Here is a 25767-nt window from a genome sequence, read left to right as displayed (position 1 = left end):
TGTGACATCATTATTAGACGAAGGGCTAGAGTACAACATGTCGGACAGTAAGGGTCAGTTCACACAGAGTTTTTTGGCGCTGATTTTGACATGGAAACCGCATTGGAAAATGGCCGAAATACTAATTCCAATGGGAGGCAGAGGCATTTTTCTTTGCGAGGCTTTTGGCCACTCGCGGGGAAAAGTAGTGACATGCCGCGGTCTCCGCCTCTGACCTCCCATTCAATCAATGGGTGGCAGAAAAAACCTGCGGCGCTGTTTTCTGATCGTTTTACGTGGCGTTTTTTGCCCGCGATACTTGCATTAGCTTCTATGGCCATGAGCGAAAACCGTAGCGAAAACAGTGGTAAAAAAGCGCAGGTAGTTCAAAATCTGCCTAAAAACTCCTGAAGTAATTCTGAGGCAGATTTTTTCAAAAGTCATCCCCAGCTCATCCTTCCAATTTCAAAAAAGTTAGCGCTGCCAAGATAGCTAAACTGCAGCAAGATCTGATATAGTCTAATGAGGCACCTAGCGCCAGAGAAGAAGTTACAGATGGGCGGTTTACAGTCATAACATTGGTTGTGATCTGTCACTTAAAAGCAATATTTTAAGTAACCTAATGTTTTGCAGTATATCAATATTTTTACAGGCTCCTATGGTTTTCCAGCAACTGACAACAGATGACCTATCCACCGGATAGATCATCAGTACTTGATCTGCGGTGGTCTGACACCCGGGCCCCACGCAGATCAGCTGGTCCGGTGCCTCCGTGTAACGGACGTACAAGCTGGAAGCAGTTGGCTCAGGCCACGGAATAGCGGCCGAGCTGCAGTACTGTTCAAGTGAATAGGAGCAGACCTGCAGTTCTGCGGCGTGGCCGCTATGCTATGTACGGAGCCAACTGCTTCCGGGCTCCGTACATAGCATTATGTGCCACAACATCCGGTGCCCGCAGGCCACCGGAGCGGCTTATCGGTGCGGGGTCTGGGTGTCGGACCCACGCCGATGGCATACCGATGACCTATCCGGTGGATAGGTCATCAGTTGTCAGAAGGTGGACAACCCCTTTAATAGATGGTAGACCATCAGCAGCCCTGTAGTATATCTGGGGAATTAGTGTGTTAAATTGTTGGCTGCATATTATTAGGGTATGTGCACACGACCTATTTTCAGACGTAATGGAGGCGTTTTACGCCTCGAATTACGCCTGAAAAGACGGCGGCAAACATCTGTCCATTGCTTGCAATGGGTCTTACGATGTTCTGTGCAGACGAGTTGTCATTTTACGCGTCGCTGTCAAAGGACGGCGCGTAAAAAGACACCGGCTTCAAAGAAGTGCAGGACACTTCTTGGGACGTAATTGGAGCAGTTTTTCATTGAAAAACAGCTCCAATTACGTCCGTAATGGATGCCGCGAAAAACGCGAGTACTTGTAAAAACATCTGAAATTCAGGAGCTGTTTTCACCTGAAAACAGCTCCGTAATTTCAGACATATTTTTCGTTGCCGTGTGAACATACCCTTACAATGTTATATGACTTGACCGAGAGTGCTGGGTGTGGCTCAGTGTATACACTACAACCCCGAAATTGACTAGCATGGGGGGGCAACGGGTCTACCCTCCTCATTCTAAGGGCTTATTTGCTGAGGTCGCTATTGACCGCTGCATCTAAGGGGTTAAACGAGCGGGATCCCGCTCGTTACAGGGAAGCGTCGGCTGTAACATACAGCCGACACTCGCTTAGGCCCCATGCACAAGACCGTAGATTTAGTCCGTAATTACAGACCTATTCAGTTCTATGGCCGATGGACACCTTCCCGTATATTTACGGGAAGGTGTCCGTGGAATAGAAACCTTCCGTAAAAAATAGGACATGTCCTATTATTTTATGGACCCTGCTCCTATACTTTATAATGGGTGCACAACCCGAAAATGCAGACGGCCGTCCGCGATTATGGGCACGGTCGTGTGCATGGGGCCTTAGTATGGAGCGGGCTCAGCCTGTGTCTTCGCTCTAGAATTCCTCTGGCTGGCTATGACGTAACTCTACATCAAATGTCGGCAAGTGGTTAAAGCTGGGTTCACACACAGCATAGAAATTACACTGTGGAGCCGGCCTAAAGATACATATCAAAATCTGCATGTGTTACATGCAGATTTCATTGCAAATTTGGGTGCAGATGCTGTATAGCCGTGGTTTTCACTCTTTGCAAAGCAACGAATTAAATCCACTGTATTTTCCCAAAAAATGGGGCACGCTGCGGATTTGAAACCCTGCATCATGCCTAGGATCTGCTGGGGATTTTTACCATGTGAGTGAATTTTGTTAAAACCTCATTCACTTACAATGTCCTGAACTGCAACCAAAACTCCACAACAAATACACGATGTGTGAACCGAGCCGGAGAGCGGCACTCAGGCTTCATTTCAGCTATTTTTCACTTGTCTTTCATAGAAGTGACTCAAACACAAAACAGCAGCTGCGCACTTGGTGTCTGGGAACATTCAAAATCACTTTCCTCCTATAGGATCCACCGCAACATATACCAAGAACTATATATGACGGTCTGAACGTGACCTGATAACCGCTCCTGGTTGTAAAGTGCCCAACTCCAATTATAAAACATACTCGGGGGGGGGGGGGGGGGGGAGGAGTATCGGATTATGATGTGGCAGTGCAGAAGTCCATGCTGCCGCTCCACTGGGGCAAATTCATCAATGCAATTACGATTAATATAAATGCCATATTTATCATGGTCCCCTCCACTTCTGAACTATTTAAAAAAAAAAAAAAAAAAAAAGGGGGGGGGGGGGTTGTAGCGCGCACTCCCACACTGCGGGTATAACAGGGCGTAGCTCATCAGCTGTGCTATATTTAACAATTATGTGCGCCATGTTGAGGAATACAATGCACATAAGGCCGCATTCACATGCTCCAGATTTCACGTCGAAGTCCACTTTATATTGATTTCAATGGGAAAGCTCGGTGCAAACATGGTTTCATTTTTCTGCGCAGATTTAGAGCCTGCGTCAATAAATTCCATGTCACGTATCCATACTGACGTAGTTTTGTTATACCCCAGTATTACAAAAAAATAAACTGCTATAAAATTCCTGCAGCAGGGGGAGGGGTTATTTTACCTCTACCTAGTCTCAAACAGATAGTAAAGTTGCTCCATGCTGCCGTCCCTACACTTCCCGTCCTCTCTGATGTATTATGCTAATGTCCCTTTAACAGATCTTCCGCTCTCTGCCGGCACAGCGTATGACGTCACTACGCGCCAGCGCGGCACAGCCATGGTAACCTGGACGTCGCCGCGCTCCCGGAAGTGGAAAACAGTGCGCCGCGCTCCCCCTCAGACGCCGCTTCCGGCGGGAGAAGGAGGCTCTCCGCTGTGCGTGTTCTCTCCGCCGGGATGTTCCTGTGACTGGATTCTACTCATCTCCCGTTTACTTTTTTTTTTCTTTTTTTATTTTAAATACATCTAGCTTGCCCGCCGCTCTTTGTCTCTGGCCCCGGTGTGTGTTGAGCGGAGCTTGGAGAATGTTGTGAGGAGGAACAGAGAGCCGGCGTCGTTCTCTCTCCGGTGTTTTATTGCGGACTGTGGATTTTTCTCTATTTGGTTTTAGCGCTTCCTGCGCAGTGGTTGTTGCCATATCCTCACCCCTTAACGAGGGAATCCTCGCCCCCAGGTCTCCGTTACTTTTCTCAAAGACATGGCCTCCTCGTCCGGTAACGATGATGACCTCACCATTCCCCGGGCTGCCATCAACAAGATGATTAAAGAGACTCTGCCCAGTGTCAGAGTGGCCAATGATGCCCGAGAGCTGGTAGTGAATTGCTGCACTGAGTTCATCCACCTTATCTCTTCAGAAGCCAATGAGATCTGCAACAAGTCAGAGAAAAAGACCATCTCCCCCGAGCACGTCATCCAAGGTAAGATCTGAAACACCCTCCATGCTGGACAGCTGTTCCAAAACTACATCTCCCAGCATGCTATAACATCAGTCTGGCAGGGCATGCTGGGAGTTGTAGTTTTTCTACAGCCAGGGATCAACAGGCTGAAGACCCCCTGTAATAGAACAAAGAGAAGAATGGTCGGCATATATTTGAACACTTTAGCCTTATGTATTGTCCAAAATGTTACCATAGCCATATGTCATGGAGCACGTTACTGCGCCAATCCTGTGTGGGTGACAAGAAGCGGAACGCAAAGGGCCCAAAGATATACCTGAGGCTTCCCTGGGTCCTTGCTGATTTACAGTGGTGAGGGACTACTACACAGGGGTCAGCAACCACTTCAGCTGTTGACAAACTACAATTCCCAGCATGCTCTGACAGCCTTTGGCCGGCATAATAAAGCCTTTGCTTCTTAGTGCATGCTGGGAGATGTAATTTTACAACAGCTGGAGTGCCGAAGGTTGCAGACCCCTGGCAGAGGAATCCCATTAACATCAGTCCGGAAAAGGTCTGGTTTTTCCATCAAGTTTATTATTTTTTATTGATTTGCACTGTCAAGTGTCTCTTTAGCCTTCCCCTTGGTGGTGGGGCCTCATTTCAGTGCCAGAATAAACTCATTTTTGCAGAATGGCCGGGCCCTGCTGTCACCTGTTCTTTCCGAGAGTTGGGTATAAATGAACGAAACATGTTTTTAGGGATATTAAAAAGTGTAGTCGCTGTCAAATGTATTCCAAAAGGACACCTACAGCATATGTCTGCACGATAGTAGCATATGGGGACCGCATTATACCTGGTATGGGTGCAGAAACAATTCACAAGAACAGCAGTGCCAGCTCAGTATGTGACGTAAAGAAGATCTGTCAGATTTTTATAGGGAGAGCAGCATACAAAGTAGTGACGGACACGTTGATTTTAGCGGTCTGTCACTTATTAGTTAACGTGTACCTCCACTTTCATTGAAAAACGATCTCGTTTTTTTGAAATACCTTTTATTAGCGGTTTTGTTTTTAGCAGCAGCATGGACTGTGTATATAGTCCGTGCTGCTGATTGCTCATACCTCGTAGCGTCCTGCTTGTCTCCCATTGCCAGAACGGTCGTTAGCGTTTATAGAATCCTATAGCGCTGGCAGCTGTTCTGCATAGGAAGCCATGGGGCCACTGAAGAGTTATGAGCAGCCGGCAGCACCTTCTTTACACAATCCGTGCTGCTGCTAGAAACAACATCCGTAATAAAAGTGGTTTAGAAAAACTTATTGTGCACAGTCCTGCTCTATAATCCTTTTTTACTGAAAGATTGATATATTGCATGGCCAGCGCTGCAGTCTTGGAGTCCAATGACATTCATGCCACGTCCTCTAACCCTTGATTGACGTGTATATATATGTCAGAGGGTGAGGGGGAATGTGAATATCATGCATATTGTTGGACTACAAGTCTGCAGTACTGGACAGGTACTGCAAATATAACCTTTAAGGGCATGTTCACACTGAGTTTTTTGACGCGGAAACCAAGCCGCAAAACTCGTCAAAAACCAGCCGAAAATGCCTCCCATTGATTTCAATGGGAGACGGAGGCGTCTTTTTTCCCGCGAGCGGTAAAACCGTCACGCGGGAGAAAGAACGGAGATGCCCTATCTTCGGGCGTTTACGCCTCTGACCTCCCATTGACATCAATGGGAGCCAGAGAAAGCGTATTTCGCTGAGTTTTATGCCCACGGGCGAAAAACGCAGCGAAAATCGGCGTGCAGGCAGAGGAAAATCTGCCTCAAACTTCCAAACGGAATTTTGAGGCAGAATTTCCGCTTGCAAAAAACTGTGAACCCAGCCTGTCTCAGAAACTATTGGAAAAAAAGAAATATGACGGATCTGCTTTAATAGGTTGGCACATTATACACAAATTAAATATTTATAGGACCTCCACACTTATCTGTAATAGGGTTACACAGAGCGAGCACTTACCTCTGTCCCCCTTGGCAGGATCAGGTGTCATTATGGATCATGCAGAGAATTTCCAGCTGTGTCCATGTTAGAAACAACCTGCTCATAGATATCAATGTACGCAGGTTCATCTTTACAGCTGCTAACACAGATGTGGCTAAGGACTCCATGCCTGCAACATAGAAAACCCGTTCATTACATCTGAATAGGGTTGTTTCTGTAGCTTGTGAATGGATTTCTGCTTACCCCATTCAGATGAAAGGGACAACCATAAAAATGTCTACAGAAAATCTGACGTGTGTGAACGTACGCTTAGGCTGTGCTTACATGTTTAGTATTTGGTGTGGATTTTGCACCTATATCCTTATCAAATCCACTGACATGCTGCATCCAATGCAAGGAAATGGAGCCTTTGTAACCTCATTCACATGCAGCAGAAAAAAATCTGTGAAATAACAACAAACTGAATTTAAATTCCACAGCATGTTCAATATTGGCACAAATTTGGCATGGAAAAAACACAGGTTTGCTGTATTTAATTATTGGGCTAATATGTATGTGGAGCTACTGGAAAATCTGCGGCAGAAATCTAAGTTTGAACCTGGGATTTTCTTTAAAGCGAAAAAACACAGCAAATTTGCCTAAGGTAGCCCTACACGTGTGTACATAGCCTGACTCTTCCTGTAACAGGCCAGATATTTGTGTACCTTGCCTAATTTGTAACCATAATTTAGATGGGTGTGGAGCTCCTTCAGTAAACCTTGTACATGTGTCCTATAGCAGAGTGCAGAATACAGTCTGTGTGTGGCTCTTGGAAAGTGAGGTGCCTACATGCGGCTGCTGTCCGTCTCCTAGGCTTGCCAAGTGAGCATCAGTGGACTCCCATCCTCCCCATAGATGAGGTTCCCAGAGGGAGGGAACCCCACCTACATTTATGACGTATCTGTGGATGTGCCATGAGAATATCCTTTTAAAGCACATTTGGCCATGTACTATATGAGGTAAAAAGTATTTGTCTCCTTTTAAGCTCGAGTGTAGGACATGTCAACTGTTCCCAGAAATAGCCATGTTTGGGTCTGTTTGCATTACGTTTGAGCCTTCCATCAGAGGTATACGCTGGGAGGTTACTACATAGGCATACGTCACCAATAGGACCACAAAGTACAAAAACGTATACAGAACATTGTGTGTGTGTGTGTGTGTGTGTGTATATATATATAATGTGTATGTTGGGGGCTGAGACATCACATACTAATGGGCGAATAAAGGACACATTTTTTTATCACTATTCTGGAGTGCTGCCTACTATACTTTTTTTTGTGTACATTGAAAAAAATCTAGGTCTAGGCCCTGAGGCTTGCACCCACGCACCTATATGGTGCTGCTCTTTGGACTGTTTGGTATGTGTGTATGTGTGTGTGTGTGTATATATATATATATGTGTATGTATATATATTTATTTCTAATTACAATACAGTCCAAACAAAGATGAACATAGCACTCCAAAACAGCTAAAAATCAGGCCATGTGCACGTTAGGCTGGGTTCACACGACCTATTTTCAGGCGTAAACGAGGCATATTATGCCTCGATTTACGCCTGAAAATAGGGCTACAATACGTCGGCAAACATCTGCCCATTCATTTGAATGGGTTTGCCGACGTACTGTGCAGACGACCTGTCATTTACGCGTCGTCGTTTGACAGCTGTCCAACGACGACGTGTAAATTGACTGCCTCGTCAAAGAAGTGCAGGGCACTTCTTTGAAACTTAATTTGAGCCGTTTTTCATTGAAGTCAATGAAGAACAGCTCAAGATTACGGGCGTCACAGACGCCTCGCAAAATGCGAGAAGGAGCTTTTACGTCTGAAACAACGCAGCTGCTTTCTCCTGAAAACAGTCTGTCATTTCAGACGTAAAAGCCACTTCTCGTGTGCACATACCCTTAGGGTGAATACATTTCTCAACTTCAATATAGAAGAAACCATGGGACAGGTAACAGCACCAGGACTTCAAGATTTGAAGGAAAACGGTTGGTTTAATCACCACCAAGTAAGTGACGTTTTGGTTCACATTAAGGAATGTTGAGATGTGAACTGAACTGTTGCTTACTTAGTGGTGATTAAGCCAACTGTATTTCTTCAAATCTTGAAGTAGTGTGTCTGTGTGTATGTAGATTTTTTTTTTTTTTTTACTATATCCCTCTACTACACTATTCTATACAGCAAAAAGAAAAGGTATGGCGACGCATACCTACCCGACAGATGCCAAATGGACAATTATTTTGGCAAACACTGGGTGAATGGCGGCGTATAGATACTCTGTATATGTGCTTGCTTCTTTCCCGGTGCCTACGCAGAACATAGTTCATGGTGGGCCTAAGAGACCTTGTTATGTGATGATAAATTTGTGCGCTGATTTTGTTGTCTGCGTTTCCATCCATGAGACATCTGTTGGATGTGACAGCTGGTACCCCCTGGATTCAGTAGCTGGTAACCTTATATAATGCATGAGAAGTGTCCCCTAGTTATAATATATTGTCTTTATAGGGCTTGTGCATAGTAGCAGTGACACCTGAAAGTGAAAGTCATTACATTTGCCTCCAGTGCACTTTCTTCTTTCTGTTTTCTAGAGTTATGACACGGTAGATGAAACCTGAGTCATTTAGACCTAAGAACCTATTTAATATTTTCTGTGACCCAACAAAGCATTCACATTAGCAGGAACGGGCACATTGGCTTCCTGGCTCCTGGGATTTGTCCAGCCCTGCTCCCATGTCCACGCGTGCAGTATCTGGTTGCATAGCAAATGTCACTGCAGGTGAAAACTAGTCTGGTTTCGTTCTTTGCGGTATACCAGACTTTGCATATTTTCACTATCTACTGTAGCTGTATTTAGAAAGCGTAATTCGTTATGGATTCCTGCATTGGATATTTGCAGAATGATAAAAAGCAGTATTTCTATGTGCATTTTTTTTATTATTATTTTTTTAATACCGCACTTTATTTAAAGGCTACAGACACATTTTCAGACATTTTTACAATTGTTTTGTTGGACTGTTTGCTGCAGCTTGTATGTCTTAGGTCCCCTGCATACGGGATAGAAATCCTGCAGAAATTCTGCAGCCTGCGTGCAAAATTAATTTTGATCTGCTGCAGATTGAGAATCCGCACTGCAGGTCAATTTCCGCACTTGTTTTCTGCAGATTTTCTGCATACATAGAAGCTGTATCTTGCACTCAAACCCAAAGACGTTAAGTCGGCGGGAATAACGGCTCCAGTGACATTGGGTCCTGCGTGTCTCGATCCACCGATTCTTGGTCTTACTAATTTGGGTTTGAGCACAAGATACAGCGACATAGATCCAGGATACGTAGAATCTGTATCTCAAAAAGGAAAACATTTTTTTAATAAAAATCAATCAATAAGTTGTCTAAAATCTTCTAATATGTTTAAAAAAAAAAAAAAAAAAAAAAAAGTCCTCAAAGGTCTGCATAGCTTTTACTTTTGTTTTTTTTCTGTTTGTGTGTGAAGATGTCGGCTTAGATTAACGTTGAGGAGAATGGGCCAGATAGCGGCTATTTCTGTATGCACGCTATTGCGGGGAAGACTGTCCATCAGTGGTTGAGACCGCCCACTGGACACATTGGGCAGGGATTTAAATGCATAAATTACAGGAATTTTTCCCACACCGTTTTCATACAAGACTATAAATCAATCTGCTCAGCTTCTCCTGTTTTATAGCATGGTGCCTGCAGATTGGACACCATGCTCGACGTGACTGGTTTCCTTTAAAACTAATGGTAAATGTTTTTAGTAAAATACGTTCAATGCAATGAAAAATAAATTCAGCAAAGCCTTTAAAGAACTTGACGCGCATCTATAAAATTGTTAAAAAGTTTTTTCATTTTAAGGCAGCGCAGAATCTGTTATAAATCTCCATGACGTGTCCTGCACAAGAAACACAGGCTGGAGGCATTGTTGTGCCCTCTGCTTGGACACGTTATTGACATATCTTGTGCATTGCTGAATATTCACATACTTTGCAGCAGGGGGGTTCACTGATTTTACGTTTTTGGTCAGTGCACTAAATAAGTATCAAAGCTTTTAATTGCCAACATATGGTGACTATGAATAATTTACTACAGAGATTAGATGACTTCTTTATATAAATATTTATACACAACTTACAAAAATACAATAAAAGATAGTGAGCACAAGGTTCATGTACATTTCATGGGTTTAGTCAACACTGTTTAGAATTTTTTTTCCTTTTTTAAAGGGTTTCCCCACAAATCTAAAATGAAGTTTTAGTGTGAGCGAGTAAAGTGCTTATACTCTGTAATATACAGAATGCAGGTGGTGGGAGGGAGCATGCAAACACGAGCTGCTTACATACCATTCAATATTAGGGCTCATTCAGACGAACGTGAATAACGTCCGTGTGTTGTGCATGGAAATCACGCGCAGCACATGGACCCGTTGATTTCAATGGGGCCGTTCACACATGCAGGAGTTTTCACGCAGCGAGAGTCCGTTGCTTGAAACTCACTGCATGTCCTATATTTGTGCGTTATCACGCACCAACGCGCCTATTGAAGTCCATGGGTTCGTGAAATACGCACCGCACACGGATGCACATTCGTGTGTGATACATGATTTGCGCCTCAATTCAATTGAAATTAATAAAAAAAAACAAATGTGCTTTGTGAGTGCGTGACTAACGCACGCCACTCGCAAAGCACACTGATGCATAACGGACCAGATTCACGTGTGTTTTTCATGCGCGTGAATTTGATACGCTCGTGTGAATGTAGCCTTAAGGGAGTGGCCTGTATTGCTGCCGCCTCCTACCGATCACCAGTGCTTTATAACTGCACCCGGAGGCAACACAGTGAGGCAATGTGGCTAGAAAACCCCTTTAAAATGTATTGTGTGCAACAATAACCTGAATAATTCATTGTTGGGCTGGAGGGAGTAGATATATGAAATGGATAGAAGGAACCTTCTATATTGTACCACAGCGCAGTACAGAGATACTGTCCCCAGGGGGTGCACAATGACAATTCTCCTTCTCAAATACACATATACGCACACGGGGCTAAAACATTCCAGTCTAAGCAACAACCTATAATTCACGCGATTCCTCACATAAAGAAAATGCAAAACAAGATGGCAAAATATAAATACTTTTATTATTACTTCAACAAATAGTTGTACAAACCATTAAATGCACCCAATTAAAACATAATATGCAAAAGACAGGACAGTGTGATATATAAGGCAGGACAAAAGCAGTGGTTCTACATATGCACTAGTTTATCTGCATATAAAATACCAAACTAACCAGAAACCATTTACTATGTATCAAAATGCCAACAAATGTTGCATGAGACAGATGCAGACTCCGTACACAAGTAGGCATTACCCGCCATATGCCATCCTAACTGCCTTCACACTCTCCAGCACCCCAATTCACATTTTGCACTTGGCAAGCTTGTATTTGCCCTACAGCCTTTACTTTAGGATATTTGCTGTTTTTCTGGTTTTATTTTATTTGCACTGTATTCTTCTCCACTCCCCAGTTTTCTGCAGCAGGAATATGGGAACAAACGTGTCGTCTTCATTCTCTATTCCTGAACTACGAAGTACAGATTTTTCAAGGTCTAATATAAGGTCTGCACAAAAAAGGATGAGATGTTCTAGGCACTCTGCAATCCATTGCTGGATCCTGGCTGACATCCTAATCTCAATGCACTGGACCACCTGGCCAACATGCGCACGATTACATGGGACTGCGCTTGCACTGGACTGAATTCTATTTCACAGTATATTGGGAAGAGCATCCCAGGCTTTTTTTTCTGTTAGATTTATTGACTAAAATGTTTAGATCCTAGTTTATAACTTTGCCTTTGCAGGGATGTGTAGCGCCATCTTCTGCTCACAATTGGTATGGTAGATGCTCCTTTGGTAGTTTATAATGACAAGTGTGTTTCACTGAGGTGTTTTTTTTAATAGCTCCCGCAGGATAAAGGTGATTTGTTGAGCTCTTGGCATTGCTCTTAGGGTTTTAATACAGTTCGGTGAGATATTTATTGTTGCGCATTCAAGCGATTTTGGGTTTTCCGCTGTACCTGTTCCTATTTTTTTTTTCTGAATAGGATATTTCTTAAAGCAAAAACACATCTTCTAAAGGTTTACAACTACGGAAGCTGTATATGTGATGTATTCATGTCACTCCTCTGCAATGTGTGAATCTGTTCATAGTTCACACGTTTCAGCTTCTAGCCACCAACTGTGATTGTTAGGGCATGTTCACATGGCTTATTTTCGGCCGTTTTTCGGGTCGTAAACGCATGAAAAATGGCCGAAAAATTGGACGCAGAACGCCTCCAAACATCTGCCCATTGATTTCAATGGGAAAAACAGCGTTCTGTTCCGACGGGCCATTTTTTTTACGAGGCAGTTCAAAAAAAAAAAAAGACTGTGAGAAAGAAGTGCAGGTCACGTCTTGGGGCGTTTTTGGAGCCGTTTTTCATAGACTATTGAAAACCGCTCCAAAAACGCGAGTTGCTCAAAAAAGTCTGAAAATCAGGAGCTGTTTCCCCTAGAAAATAGCACCGTATTTTCAGACGTTTTTGACTCCGCGTGTGAACATACCCTAACCGTGCTGTATATTAACTGTGATTTATTTTTTTCCTTTTACCTTTTTCTTGTTAGATTTAATTCTTTTTTTTCCCCTAGGATATTTTTGGGAACTATTTATGGTCAAGCCAGTGAGTAATCTGAATAACTACTATTATTGTGGGGTCTATAACTGCAGGTTTGCCATTAGAAACACTGGTTTTTATGTAGGTTTTTTATTATAGCAAAACCTTAGATCTGGTATTTGAGAGCAGAAGGTGTGTGAAGTCTTTACAAGGGAAGGGAGAATGATACAGTGATGAAATATATTGTTTACTGGATGGATTAGGGGTCGGCACATTTGTCGTACAACGCTGTGGTTGTGGATTTGGATTTGACCAAGGACGACATCTGCATTGAGTTTGTATGTTCTCTCCGTGTTTGCGTGGGTTTTCTCTCTTTCTTTCATACATACAGATGGGTCATTTTGGAATTTAGTTTGAGAGCCACGATGGGGACAGAGACCAATATCTGCACAGCGCTACGCTATGTAAATGAATAAAATCGTGTAAATTGTCACTGCATGCAGTTTAAAAAGAATTTAAAAAAAATATATATATATATATATATATATATATATATATATATATATATATATATATATATAATTATTTTATTTTTTTATATATAACTTTTAATCTGAAGACAAGTAGAATAACTTTTATTTCTTCAATAGCACTTGAAAGTTTGGGCTTCGGATCCTACATCAGTGAGGTAAAAGAAGTACTGCAAGAGTGCAAAACGGTAGCGTTGAAAAGAAGACAGGCAAATTCTCGCCTAGAAAATCTTGGCATTCCAGAAGAAGAGCTTCTAAGGCAGCAGCAAGAGTTGTTTGCAAAAGTAAGAATTTGACCAAACTCCTCTTTATACCAGTATTGTACACTTTTTCTATTTCTGTCGTGTGGGGAAAGCCACAGACTGGAAAATGTTCGTGAAATTCCTTTGCCATTGTAAACTGCATTTCAAACAAAAAAAGGTCCGTTATCCCGCTGCTGAAGTTGTCGGCCACCATGTTTACGCAGCGTTATTGGCCAATGCAAATCCGCCATGGATTTTTATTTTTTTTTCTTAGGCAATCCACGGATGAAACGCTGATTTCTGCCATGGATATGTCACCAGAACCGCCTGTGGATTAGCCTCATTGTAATTAAGTAGACCTAACCATTTTTTTTTCTTCCAGCATGGGATACTCGTCAATAATGAACATAAGTTCATTATTCTGCGCAGATGTTTTTGTGAACATGTGAGTGGGATATAAAATACCCCATTCACATGTATTGCCGTCAGAATGTTCGCTAATTCTGTGAGGATTTAGGTGTGGAATCCGCAGTACTCGTCTGTTGTCCAAACAGCAGCCTGTGTCATAGTGACATAGTATATAACACAGGAGAATGCTTATATGTTATAAGTAAAAAGGAAAGTTGTAAAAGTTATTTCTTCATGGGTTTAAAAAAAAATAACTAAGTCATTTTTTAGCATAACATTTATTTTATTGCTCATACACTATATTAAAACAAAAAACCTAGACCTATTCTCTATCTACATGATCTGAAGAATTGATTTAACAGGCTATTTACTTTAAAACGTGAATAGGATAAAAAATAAACAACAAAAAAAACCGTCAAATAGCTTTTTCCAATATTCATGCGCAAAAATAAATTGACTTAACTTACACAGTAAATTTTTTTGTACCCTAAACTGCGCAGGAAAAAAAATAATAAAATTCTGCATAAAACAAGGACTCATAAAATTATGGCTGCTGAGAGGCAAAAACGAAAAAATTTAGCTGGTCATTAACCCGTTAGTGACCACCCATAGGTGTTTTTATGGCAGTCACCAACTGGCTTTATTCTGATGCATATGTCTTTTTACGGTGTTGCATCAGAATAAAGCAGCGCCCCCGGGAGCAGTAAAAGCTCAGTGCTCTGTTACCCGGGGGTAGTGGAGACCTTGCAGCAGACCTGCCTGAGCGGGTGGGATCAAAGTCTGTATTGATCCCGCCCGTTTAACCCCTCAGATGTGTGGCTCCCCCCCCAATCGGCACAACTGGAATGGTTTTTATGGCAGCCGGGGGGCCTATCAAAGGCCCCCAGGTCTGCTTTTAGTGAATGCCTGCTAGGCCATGCCAGAGGCATGGTCTAACAGATGCCTGTCAATTTTACACTGATTGCCATACTATACTGCAATACGAAGTATTGCAGTGTATTATAAAAGTGATCAAATGATCGCATAGTAAAGTCCCCTAAGTAAAAAAAATTTTTTAAAAACCCACTCTTTTTCCCTTTACAAAATGCTTATTATGAAAAGGAAAAGTTACCCTTATTTGGTATCGCTGCGTCCTTAACAACCCCAACTATAAAACACTTACATTATTTAACCCCTACTCTTAAATTATTTTTTTTTAAAAACCGTGCCAGAATTGCTGTTTTCTGTTCATCCTGCCTTCAAAAAAATATGACAAAAAGTCATATGTACTCAAATGGTACCAATAAAAACTACAAGTCGTTCCATAAAAAAAAGTCAGCAGAAAAATAATGGCGACACACTAACAAACGATTTTGAGAAAAATGCTTTTACGCAGTAAAAGTTTGTGTTTACACTTCTGGCATCTCTTTGAACACATCATGATCAGGGACAGTCTTTCTGAATAAGCGCTGTGGCCAGAAGCGTAAACACCGTGCGATCTCGCGATTGAAGCTGAGATCACCCTGGGCAGGGAAGGTTAGAAGCTGTAGGGAAGGTTAGAAGCTGTTAGAAGCTGATTGGACATAGTCATACAGACAAGAAATAACCCTGCCCACAGAGAGCAGCATTACCGCCCATTTGGCTAGTATAGCCTCATTTGCAAATTTAGAAAAAAAGCTCATAACTTAAAATATATTTTGGATACAATTTTCACTGGAATTATCAGCATGACTGTGCTTATCAGATTAATTCGGAGATTGGGCATTCATAAAGTAGTGACCGATCCTCTTTAAGGCCTTTTCAGGCCTGGTCATTAAAGGGAATGTGTCGTTAGAAATTATTTTTTTTTTTCAGTTAAACAGTTAGTATATAAGTGATTACACATTGTTTTAATTTTTTCACAAGTCAGGAAATATTATAAATTAGATTCTAATTCATCACATTTCCATGTGCTGGTCACTAGAGGGAGCAATTCCAAAATTGCAGCATTGGCAATGTGGTACAGCAACCTTATTGCTTTATGCTGCAAATTTGGGGTAAACACACTCGCTCTAGTGTCCTCACACAATCCCCCCTCCCTTCTCCTGGCTGTGTGCCGCCATTTTCTGATCGAATGCACAGTATATGAGGATTAGATACAGTGGTAATCAGACAATATAACACAAACATACACGAACGTAAAACACACATCACATACACAAACATAACTTACCTGCTCCTGCCGCCGCCTCCGCTCCTATTCCTTGCGTCTTCGCTGACTTGAACATATGGCCGGAAGTAGTCATCTTACTGTCCGGCCGCGGCTTCCGGTCCACATGAAAATGGCGCCGGATTTTGCTCTGCCAAAGACCTTCCTTTTGGTCTGTGTGGGAGCGGCGCATGCGCCGCTCCCACACAGATGGCGTACGCTATAGTGAATGGAATGGCTCCGGTTCGCTTTCTCTATGGGGATGTATGTGCCGTATTCAATCTCTGTATGTGTCGTTAATCGACACATACAGAGATTTAAAAAAAAATGGCAGCCCCCCCATAGAGAAGTAAAAGAAAGAATAAAGTAAAAAGTACAACACGAGAACACAAATAAATAAAATTTATTTTAATATGAAACTAACATCAGTATTATATAAAAAAAAAAAAAAATTGTGACACCTTCCCTTTAAGGGGTTAAAGGGAATGTGTTGCCAGAAAAACATGTTTTTTTTTTTAAAATTAAACATTTAGTGTGTGGGTGATTAAACATTGTTCAAATTTTTTTTATTTTTTTGCACGAGTCCATGTAATATTATAAATTATTTCTAATTTATAATACTACCCATTTTTGGTCACTAGATGGAGCTGTTCCCAAAATTGCAGCATTGCAACATTGGGTTAAAAGCCCTCGCTCTAGTGAGCTCTCAGCATCCCCCCCTCCTTTATCCTGGCTAGTGCCGGGATAAACGAGGGGTTTGAACGATGTAACCTCTGTGTGTCGCCATTTTTTGAGCTAACCCACAGTGTAGTAGGTTTACATACAGTAGTAAACACACACAAACACGAACATACATTGAAATCTCTTACCTGCTCCTGCCGCCGCGGCTCCCTCCGGCCCGTCCGCTCCGTTTGCTGCCGCTGGTGCAAGTGCACAAATCCGGAAGCCGCGACCGGAAGTAGTAATATTACTGTCCGGCCGCGACTTCCGGTCCACAGGAAAATGGCGCCGGACGGCGCCAACTTCGAATAGGACTGTGTGGGAGCGGCGCATGCGCAGTTCCCACACAGACGCCGTACACTGCAGTCAATGGGACGGGAGCCGTTCGCAGTCCCTATGGGACTGTGGCTGCCGTATTCCATGTCTGTATGTGTCGTTAATCGACACACACAGAAATGGAACAAAAAATGGCAGGCCCCCATAGGGAAGAAAAAGTGTAAAAATAAGAAAAAGTAAAACACAAACACACAAATGAATATAAACGTTTTTAATAAAGCACTAACATCTTTAACATATAAAAAAATAATTTGTGATGACACTGTTCCTTTAAGGAATAAGCCATTTCTCTGTATAATTGCCGGGTTCTGACATCAGAATTTTATGGTTATACAAATATTTACAGAAATGTCCATGGAACATTTGCCTAATATTATATGTATCCCATAGTCCTGCATACGCATTACCGTACTACTTTGTGTCATACTGTTATATCTGCAGTTAATCTTAATGCTGTTGTCTTATCAGGGGCAGAGGAGAAATGTAGCATTACATAGCAGACATTCAGAAGAATATAATACATGGACGGCTCGAGTCTGCCAGAATGGGAGCCGTTCTTTCCAAGCGTCTCTCTGTTCTAGTTTATAGTGGGGGACCCCCATCTATGCTGTACATTTGCCTAATAGGGCATATGGACAGTGGTTGTCTTTGTTAGACTGCCCCTTTCGGTACTGAAGACACAGGACGAATGCTAATAAATGTTTGTAGTATAAACGTCCAGTGGTTTGGGAGATCTCTCTAATCACTCATGACGGTTGTACTGAATATACGCCATTTATAATATTTGTTAATAAACTGGAGGCTTTGTTAGTGGTTTTCCCATCTTCTTCTTAAGCCATGTTCTGCATTTTGTTTTTTTTTAGGCCAGACAGCAACAAGCGGAATTAGCCCAGCAGGAATGGCTACAAATGCAGCAAGCTGCCCAGCAGGCACAACTGGCGGCAGCCTCAGCTAGTGCAACCAACCAGGCCGGCTCCTCCCAGGACGAGGAAGACGACGATATCTGAAACTTTCCTGTTGGTTTTTGTATCCACCCTCCTAAATAGTTCATCTGCAAAAACAAAATATGCTTACCTGTAAATGTTTTTTTTTTTACGCGTCTTTGGTGGACTGGTCAATAGTTATTGTAGGGATGTCTGTTAAGTCTCCACAATTATATGCTTATGTACATGTAAAAAGGAAAAAAAAAACATCCTTTTTGAACAGTCAAAAACCTTAAACCTTAAGGTTCAGTATCCTATCACTAGAGAATTTTTAATGATCTTTATGAAATTTTATATTAGCAATGAGTCATTTACTTGATCTGTAAGCAGTGTTAAACCAAACTACAACTCTATAGTATAGTGAGATTTATACAGAAGCTTGAAAACCTATTTGCATTTCCCTTTTAACTAAGCTTAAAATGAAAATCTTAGGAATTATTTTAATTTTTGGGTAGGGTAGGGACATGTATTGGTCTGACGGGATTATGGTGAAGATGAGAGATCCGTATTGTTGCTATTTCAAAACGGGGCACACGTAAAAGGTAAATGGTGTATTGTAAAAACGAAGATCTGAGACGCGTGGCTGCCTTTAGTACTGCCTGCCTGAACTTTATACATCTGGGCTGATACCAGGGCTGCCGCCATCATTTGTATGTGTCTTGTTTTATTAGGCTGCACTGACAGTCTTTTGTTTTACAAAAAGGGTTTAAAACTGAAATGTATACTTTACTGCTGTATGTTCAGGATTGTAATCTTAGGGCTTCAACAAGTGTACCTTTTCTGTATTCAAATTTGGGTTGGGACAGAGATCATGTTTTAGGATTTGGGTTTTCATTCAGCCATGTTTTTCAGTTGTTTTTTTTAAAGGGTAACTAAACTTTAAAAAAACTTGACATTGTCAGTGATATGTCAAAAGCTTTCATTGGTGCGGGTCCAAGCACGGAGATCCCCACGAATCGTTAAAATTAAACTGCAGAAGTGCTCAAGTCAGCGCTGTGCTGCTTAGTTTCTGGTGTATGGGCTCAATAGAGACCGTACACCGCTCATTTGGCCTTCTGAGGAAAGCCGATGAGAAACAAAGCAGCACTCACCCGAGCGATTCTGCCGCTTCGTTTTAGCGATCCGTGGGGGACACGGCTCACACCCCCACGGCTCACACCCCCACCAATCAAAACTTGTGACATATCACTGACATGTCAAAAGTTTTTAGTTACCCTTTAAATGCTAATGCCCATCAGTTAGTGTACGGTAATATCCATGGTATCCGTGATTGACAGTGAACCGTTTGACTTTGTGTCTGGGTCAACAGCGAAATCATATGACTGTGCGTAAAAGAACGCCGAGTTATAACTGTTTGTTTTTTTTTGGTTTTTTTACTCCATGTAACACTGGAGATATCTTGCACGCTTATAACTGTAGTGGATGTGGACTTTGCCTGATGAAGTATAGCGTGGTGATTATTAGAAGGGATGTGTCCCAATGTAAAGCTTCATCTTAGGCTCTGTTCACATCTGCGTATGTTCATTGTAAATGGAAAGCACAACGCAATGACAAACCTGTCCTATGACGAATAGCGCACACACCAAACAGTCCGCATTTACTTATCATGGGATCCATCATGGCCGGCCATCGGTTTGACAGGAAGAATAGAATTGCATGCAGCTGAAATCAGACACTCTGCAATGGAGGCTCTGACGCAAATGTGAATAGCGTCTAAGACATTTATGCGTACTGGTAAAGCTGCACCACTTGTAAATCTGTTGTAGTGGTGCTTAAATATACAATTAGAAAAAGTGTTAGAAACCGCTCTAGCCCATTTTGGTTCTATCCATGTCGAGATGTTATTACTCAACTAGTATCTAATCTGTTCTAAAATGTGATGAATACCTCAATCTGAAATAGGGATGACATGAATTGACAACACCATTCAAATTGTCTGTGTCAGGTCTAGTTGTTTGGCAGTGTTTCCCTAGCAACCACTGTGACCAGGGGGATTGTCAGGCAGAACATTCCTACCCAACCAGTGTGTCCGATTATTCAGATCTTCAGCTCAAGGCAAAATTTCCACTGACTATAGGGCAGAGATGGGGCAATGAGACTTGGCAGGACTTTCCGTCTTAGGCCTCATGCACACAGTTGTTGTATAGATTAGTAATATGGCACCAATCGTCTGCTGTGGGCGTATACTGTACACCTGTCTGCCTTCAGTTTAATTCAATGTTAGTTTTTTCTCACGGATTATGGAATTGATGGGGGAAAAAAATATGGCGTATTCCATCTTATGTCATTCTTTCATGGATATTCTGCAGATGGAGCAGGATATTTTACCTAATCTATAGCAACCATCACAATTTACAGATGTTTTTCATGTGATTTATCTACTTTGTCATTAACCAGTGTTACTACTGGGAACCAGTCTGATACCTGTCATTCACTGTATCATGTTTTCATTCGCCTTGCTGATCTGGGGCTTATGTTTGAGAATCGGTCCCATCTCTGCTGTTCCTAGAATGATAATGTACTATATGATAAGGACCGTGTATACTATGTGCCACAATTAAAACACTGAGAGGGAGTTGGTTAGTAACTCCCTTAGTGGAAAACGTATCTTCTTTTTTTTTTTTTTCAGACAAAAAAAAATTAAATGGCATTTTACATATCGTAGACATGATGCAATCTCAGTCTGATCTTCCTGCCATAGTAATAGTGAGTCTAGTGGCAGCCAAATAGCTCATGAGAATTGGGAAGACCGATGTGAAATCCCAGGCTATTCCTTGAATGTTTTTGATTAAGTGAGGTGATAGTTAAGCCTTTTATGTAAATATTGCACACGTTACCTGTTTTTAGTTGAAGTTTTATATCAAAGTTTTCATCCCTGTCTTTTTTTTTTCTTTTCATTTATCCCCAGTGTAAGCCCATAAACCTTACTGAATGTCTCCCCTTCAGTCCCAGGAATAAGTGTCATAATATATACTGGTGCTGCTTAACATTTCATGTCTTACCGACTAGGTAATTTAATCATAGAACCAAGTTCTCAACTTTTTTTTTTTTTTTTCCCCCTTCTTCGGTGTATTGGAGTAAGGCTATTGAGTGATTTAATTCAAATCGGGGAGCATACGAGTAAAGAAATGTTTATAACCATGTGTAGCTCCCCTGTATTTTGAGGAGATATATTAGCAGACTAAACCTTGGCGAAATAATGTCGAGTTCTGTTATATTTTGGGATTTTTGTACCTGATGCAATTGACAGGTTTCTGTTAAGACAACATATTTGAGTGAGACCGTAGTGAGTTATATTGCATGAATTGGGTATTTTGTATTGCTGCTTTAGACAATTCAACTGAGGTTTTTTTTTTGTCCTCTTCCCTTTAGCGGGAAATCTGGGTTTTTAAAATTTGATGGCCTATCCCTAGGATAGGCCATCAATATTAGATTGATGTGGGTTCGACTGTCGGGCACCTCCGCCGATCAGCTGTTTGAAGGGGCCGCGGCGCTCATAAGAGTGCCGCAGCCGCCTCATTGTTTACATGGTTCTTCTTTCTGTTCATACTTGAATGGGACAGTGGTTCAATACCTTGCACCGCCGCTACAAATGTAATGGCGCGTGCAAGTACGAACCAGGAGAAAAACCATGTAAACTGTGAAGAAGCTGTGGTGCTTATACGGGTGCCGCAGCCCCTGCAAACAACTGCCGACAGCCAGACTCCACTGAGCTAATATTATTTGCCTATCCTGAGGATGGGCCATTCATTTTAATAACCTGGATAGCCCCTTTAATCCTTTTTCTTACCCATGGTTTTAATAACCAAAGGTAGTCACATCTAGCATAGACACAATTTCATGGTGCAGTGTTACATTTTCTAACTTGTACTATAATGCCCCCGTGTTGTCTACTTAAATAGGCCGCCTCTTCCTTTAAAACCGTACAAAACATCATTTTCAGAACGCAGTGTTTGGGGTAGTGTCACTGCATTAAGTGTTTTTGTGATAGTTGGAGCTTTTGTGAAAATTTCCCTAAAAAGTTCCTGTGCTTTAGATATATTTTTTTCTCCCTCTTCATGCTGTATTCTTCAAGCAATAAAAATGTTTTTTTTTTGTGTTTTATAACTATTGTGTGTTTCATATTCTAAAAAAGGAAGATGAGACTCTGCATAAATGATATTTTTATTGTTACAAGATGTGTTTTATGGCTCGCACAGGCTCCTGCAATCCTTCCCATTTATATCTTTGGGGGTGAAGGATGGAGCCTGTACGCTATTTGCTGCATGTCTTGCCTGCTTTTAAAGTCTCACTATTGTAATACACTTGCAACAGGGCCATGTATGAAATATCATTGACTCTCATCCAAACAGCATTGCCGAGTGAGTGCTGCGCATTGACCAGTCTGTCTTCAGAATGTGCCGCCTAGCTGTTCATTATAGAAAGAAAGTGGAAGCAGAGTCTGAGTAACAGGGATTTTTTTGGGATGTGCTGTCTAATTCAGAAGGATCATGGTAATGGGGTGCAGCACCCAGTACTAGTTTGGGAGGATGTACTACAGGTAATCTGATCTTGGTGAATGACACAGCGATTCAATGCCAAAGAAAATCCCTATCATCATTAGCCGCAACCGCTCCTATGGGTGACACATGCCATGTATCAAAAGAATGGGCAGTCACTATGTATAAGGTGTATTAGACTGCGGTCGTACCGTGCATATTGGCAGGGGAAGTACTGACACTCCTGCCGATTATGTACCGTACCACTGCCATCTTATACAGTGACAGAGCAGTGGCTGCCCATTCTCCATACCCAGCATGTGTCACCCATGCAGCGGTTGTGGCTAATAACTACAAGCCGCGGACCGACCGGCTACGGCTCCACACTTCAGAGAAGCCTCTCAGGCCATAGCTGTCACATAGGTCTCCACCAGGGCCCTACTGAATCCACTCGTCCAGTTCTCCCACGACCAAAGAAACGATACTGTTTCCAGGACCACGTGACAGGGTTTTGATTTGGCAGTACGTGCAGAATGGAAGTGCAACTATATTGGTGCTTTCTAAATGTTAGGAAATCAACACTCCATCATTTCTTGCCTCCGGATAACCCCTCTAACACTGGCGCAAAGCAGGCTAAAGGAGGAAATCATAGTAAGGGTATGTTCACACAGAACTAAGTAGCTGTGGATTTTCTGCAACAGATTTCAATGTGGAAAATCCGAAGAGTATTAGGCTAAAGTAAAAACGGCTGTAAAATACGGAGCTGTTTTCAAGGAAAAACATCCTCTGATTTTCAGCCGTTTTTAATGCATCAAAGTTTTTTTTTGGAGATGTTTATTGCAACAATGAAAAAAGAAGTGACATGCACTTTATACGGGGCTTTTTTTTTTATGTGCTTTTTTTTTTTTTCCGGTTTTCCTCACTGAATTCTATAGGGAGATAAACCCTGCAACAAATGGCAAATATTGGATTTTTGCTGCGGAAATGCAGCAAATCTTTTTTTTTTTTTTTGGTTCACATTTATAAAAATGACAATATTTACCCCCTTGAGTGTGTCATAGCGAGCGTCCCTCTCTTCTCCATGCAGCATGGGTTCCTGGGATGACGTTTCACCCCATGTAACTGCTGCAGTGGTCACATGGGCTGCATGGAGAACAGGGGGATGCTCGCTATGACAATACCCGGGAGGTAAGTATTGGCTTTTTCCAACCGGACTTACCTGCGGGTTCTAGTGCTGATAGGCTGCGCACTTTTACGCAGCCTATCACCACCCCTGTCTGAGTGTTCTTTTTAATGTTGTGTAGTTTTTTTGAGAGCAGGTTCATCTAGAATTAATAGGCACTATGAATTTCAGTAGGTGATGTTCTCGTGGTATCTGCCAAACCAAAATTCATCCTTCAGACTGGCAGATAGTGAAAAAACATATTACACCATATTGAAATGCACAAATAAAACCTGAATTCTAAAAAAAAATTGTGCAAATTTTAAAAATGACACCCAAAAATTAATGTTAGTGGTTTAAAGTCTATCCTAAGCAGAGCGCAAGATGTACAAAAAAAAAAAAAAAGTTGAACCTGTTCAGAGTTCATACATTCCACATATGTATCAAACACATATATTCACAAAATCCTAAAAAAATTTGAGACCAAAAATCTCAGCGATCCAGATGTCAATAGACAAGTTTCTGCATCTCCCCCCTGGGGTCACGTGGGGCTGTAGAGGACAGGGGGATTGACAGCAACAGGCTATTTAACCCCTTAACGCCCTATAATGTACTATTACATCACGGGTGTTGGACTGTAAGTGCGAAATGCAGTGCTATTATGGCATTGTGTTAACAGGCTCCTGTGTCTACAGTTTTAGAGCAGTGATAACTTAACGCTATTCGCTGCTACAAGGCCAGGACCGGAGCTAGCCTTCCGATCTGGCCGATTAACCCCTTAGATGCAGTGCTCAAAAGCAAGCACTGCATCTATGGGGTCACTAGCAGAACGGAACCCTGTGATGCAATTTCGGCATTACGATGGCTGCTTTGGCAACCGTAGGACTAACAATGGCCTGTCTGCCAAGTACAGAAGCCTGTTAGGCCCCCAATCGCAAAAAGGTGGCTCAGAAGCTGAGCCTGCGTCATCCGCTGCGGCTGTCAGGTGTATTTTACAGCTAACACCCTGCTACAACGGTAGGGAACTCCTTAGATGCCTCAATCAAAAGCGATCACGGCATCTTAGTGGTCTGTAAACAATCGTTATCGCTGCGATGCGATCGCAGGGTGCCGATTATGGCTATGGCAACCGGATGCCTAACTGGCCTTCTGTTCTGGCATATACGGAAGCCCATTGGCCGGCGCCCGAAAACCAATCCAGCAAAACTTGAGCTCAAATAGCCAAATGGCGCTCCTTCCCTTCTGAGCCCTGAGCTCCTTCCCATCGATCCAAACAGAAGTTTATTACCACATATGGGGGTATTGCTGTAATCAGGAGAAATTGATTTTCAAATGTTGGGGTGCTGTTTCTCCTATATGCCTTGTAAAACTTTTACATTTCTATGTTTTATTGGGAAAAATTTTAATTTACATGGCCTTATTCCACTAAATTCAGCAAAAAAAACCAAAAACCTGTGGGGTCAAAATCCTCACTATACCCCTTGATAAATTCCTTGAGGGGTGGAGTTTGCCGAATGATGTATTTTTGGGAGTGTTTCCACTGTTTTGGCCCCACAAGACAAGACCTCCTGAAACCGGACATGGTGCCTAAAATTCTAATAAATAGGAGGCTCCAAAATCCACTAGGGACTCCTTTGCTTCAGGCCATTACCACCCTAGAGCTACATGTGGGCTATTTCTAAAAACTGCAGAATCTGGGCAATAAATATTGAGTTGCGTTTCTCTGGTAAAACCTTCTGCATTACAGAAAAAAAAATGGATTAAAACATATTTTCTGCAACAAAAAAAATAAATGAAATTTGTAAATTTCACCTCCACTTTGCTTTAATTCCTGTGAAACACCCAAAGGATTAAGAAGCTTTCTAAATGCTGTTTTGAATACTTTGAGGGGTGCAGTTTTTAAAATGGGGTGATTTATGGGGGTGTCTAATATATAGAGCCCTCAAAGCCATTTCGGAACTGAACTGGCCCCCTAAAAAAAGCCTTTTGACATTTTGTTGAAATTGTGAGAAATTGCTGCTAAAGTTCTAAACGTTGTAACGGCCTAGAAAAATAAAAGGACGTTCAAAAAACGATGCAAACCTAAAGTAGACGTGTGAAATGTTAACTAGTAATTATTTTGTGTAGTATTACGATTTGTTTTAGAAGCAGAT

The 25767-nt window shown here is 42.0% G+C and overlaps 1 protein-coding gene and 1 non-coding gene across 2 annotated transcripts; both read left to right on the top strand.

The window, feature by feature from the left end:
• The first annotated feature begins 3260 nt into the window (after nucleotides 1-3260).
• On the top strand, nucleotides 3261-18525 carry DR1 (down-regulator of transcription 1). Its single transcript, XM_075833196.1, has 3 exons — nucleotides 3261-3919; nucleotides 13239-13402; nucleotides 17855-18525. Exons 1-3 carry the CDS (start codon nucleotides 3700-3702, stop codon nucleotides 17996-17998), a joined length of 528 nt encoding a protein of 175 aa, XP_075689311.1. The 5' UTR covers nucleotides 3261-3699; the 3' UTR covers nucleotides 17999-18525.
• On the top strand, nucleotides 4490-4619 carry LOC142658281 (small nucleolar RNA SNORA35). The gene has a single exon (XR_012850108.1). It is a non-coding gene; the product is annotated as a small nucleolar RNA SNORA35 (small nucleolar RNA).
• Nucleotides 18526-25767: the final 7242 nt, after the last annotated feature.

Source organism: Rhinoderma darwinii, chromosome 7 (genome assembly GCF_050947455.1).
Source record: "Rhinoderma darwinii isolate aRhiDar2 chromosome 7, aRhiDar2.hap1, whole genome shotgun sequence".
Taxonomy (NCBI): Eukaryota; Metazoa; Chordata; class Amphibia; order Anura; family Rhinodermatidae; genus Rhinoderma; species Rhinoderma darwinii.
This window is presented reverse-complemented; position numbering and strand designations above follow the sequence as displayed.

What these genes read in the sequence shown, in the direction of transcription:
- DR1 (XM_075833196.1), top strand. Translation starts at nt 3,700, where the DNA reads ATGGCCTCCTCGTCCGGTAACGATGATGACCTCACCATTCCCCGGGCT. An exon ending in CCCCGAGCACGTCATCCAAG is followed by an intron (nt 3,920 to 13,238) that starts GTAAGATCTGAA and finishes TTTCTTCAATAG; the next exon opens with CACTTGAAAGTTTGGGCTTC. An exon ending in AGCAAGAGTTGTTTGCAAAA is followed by an intron (nt 13,403 to 17,854) that starts GTAAGAATTTGA and finishes GTTTTTTTTTAG; the next exon opens with GCCAGACAGCAACAAGCGGA.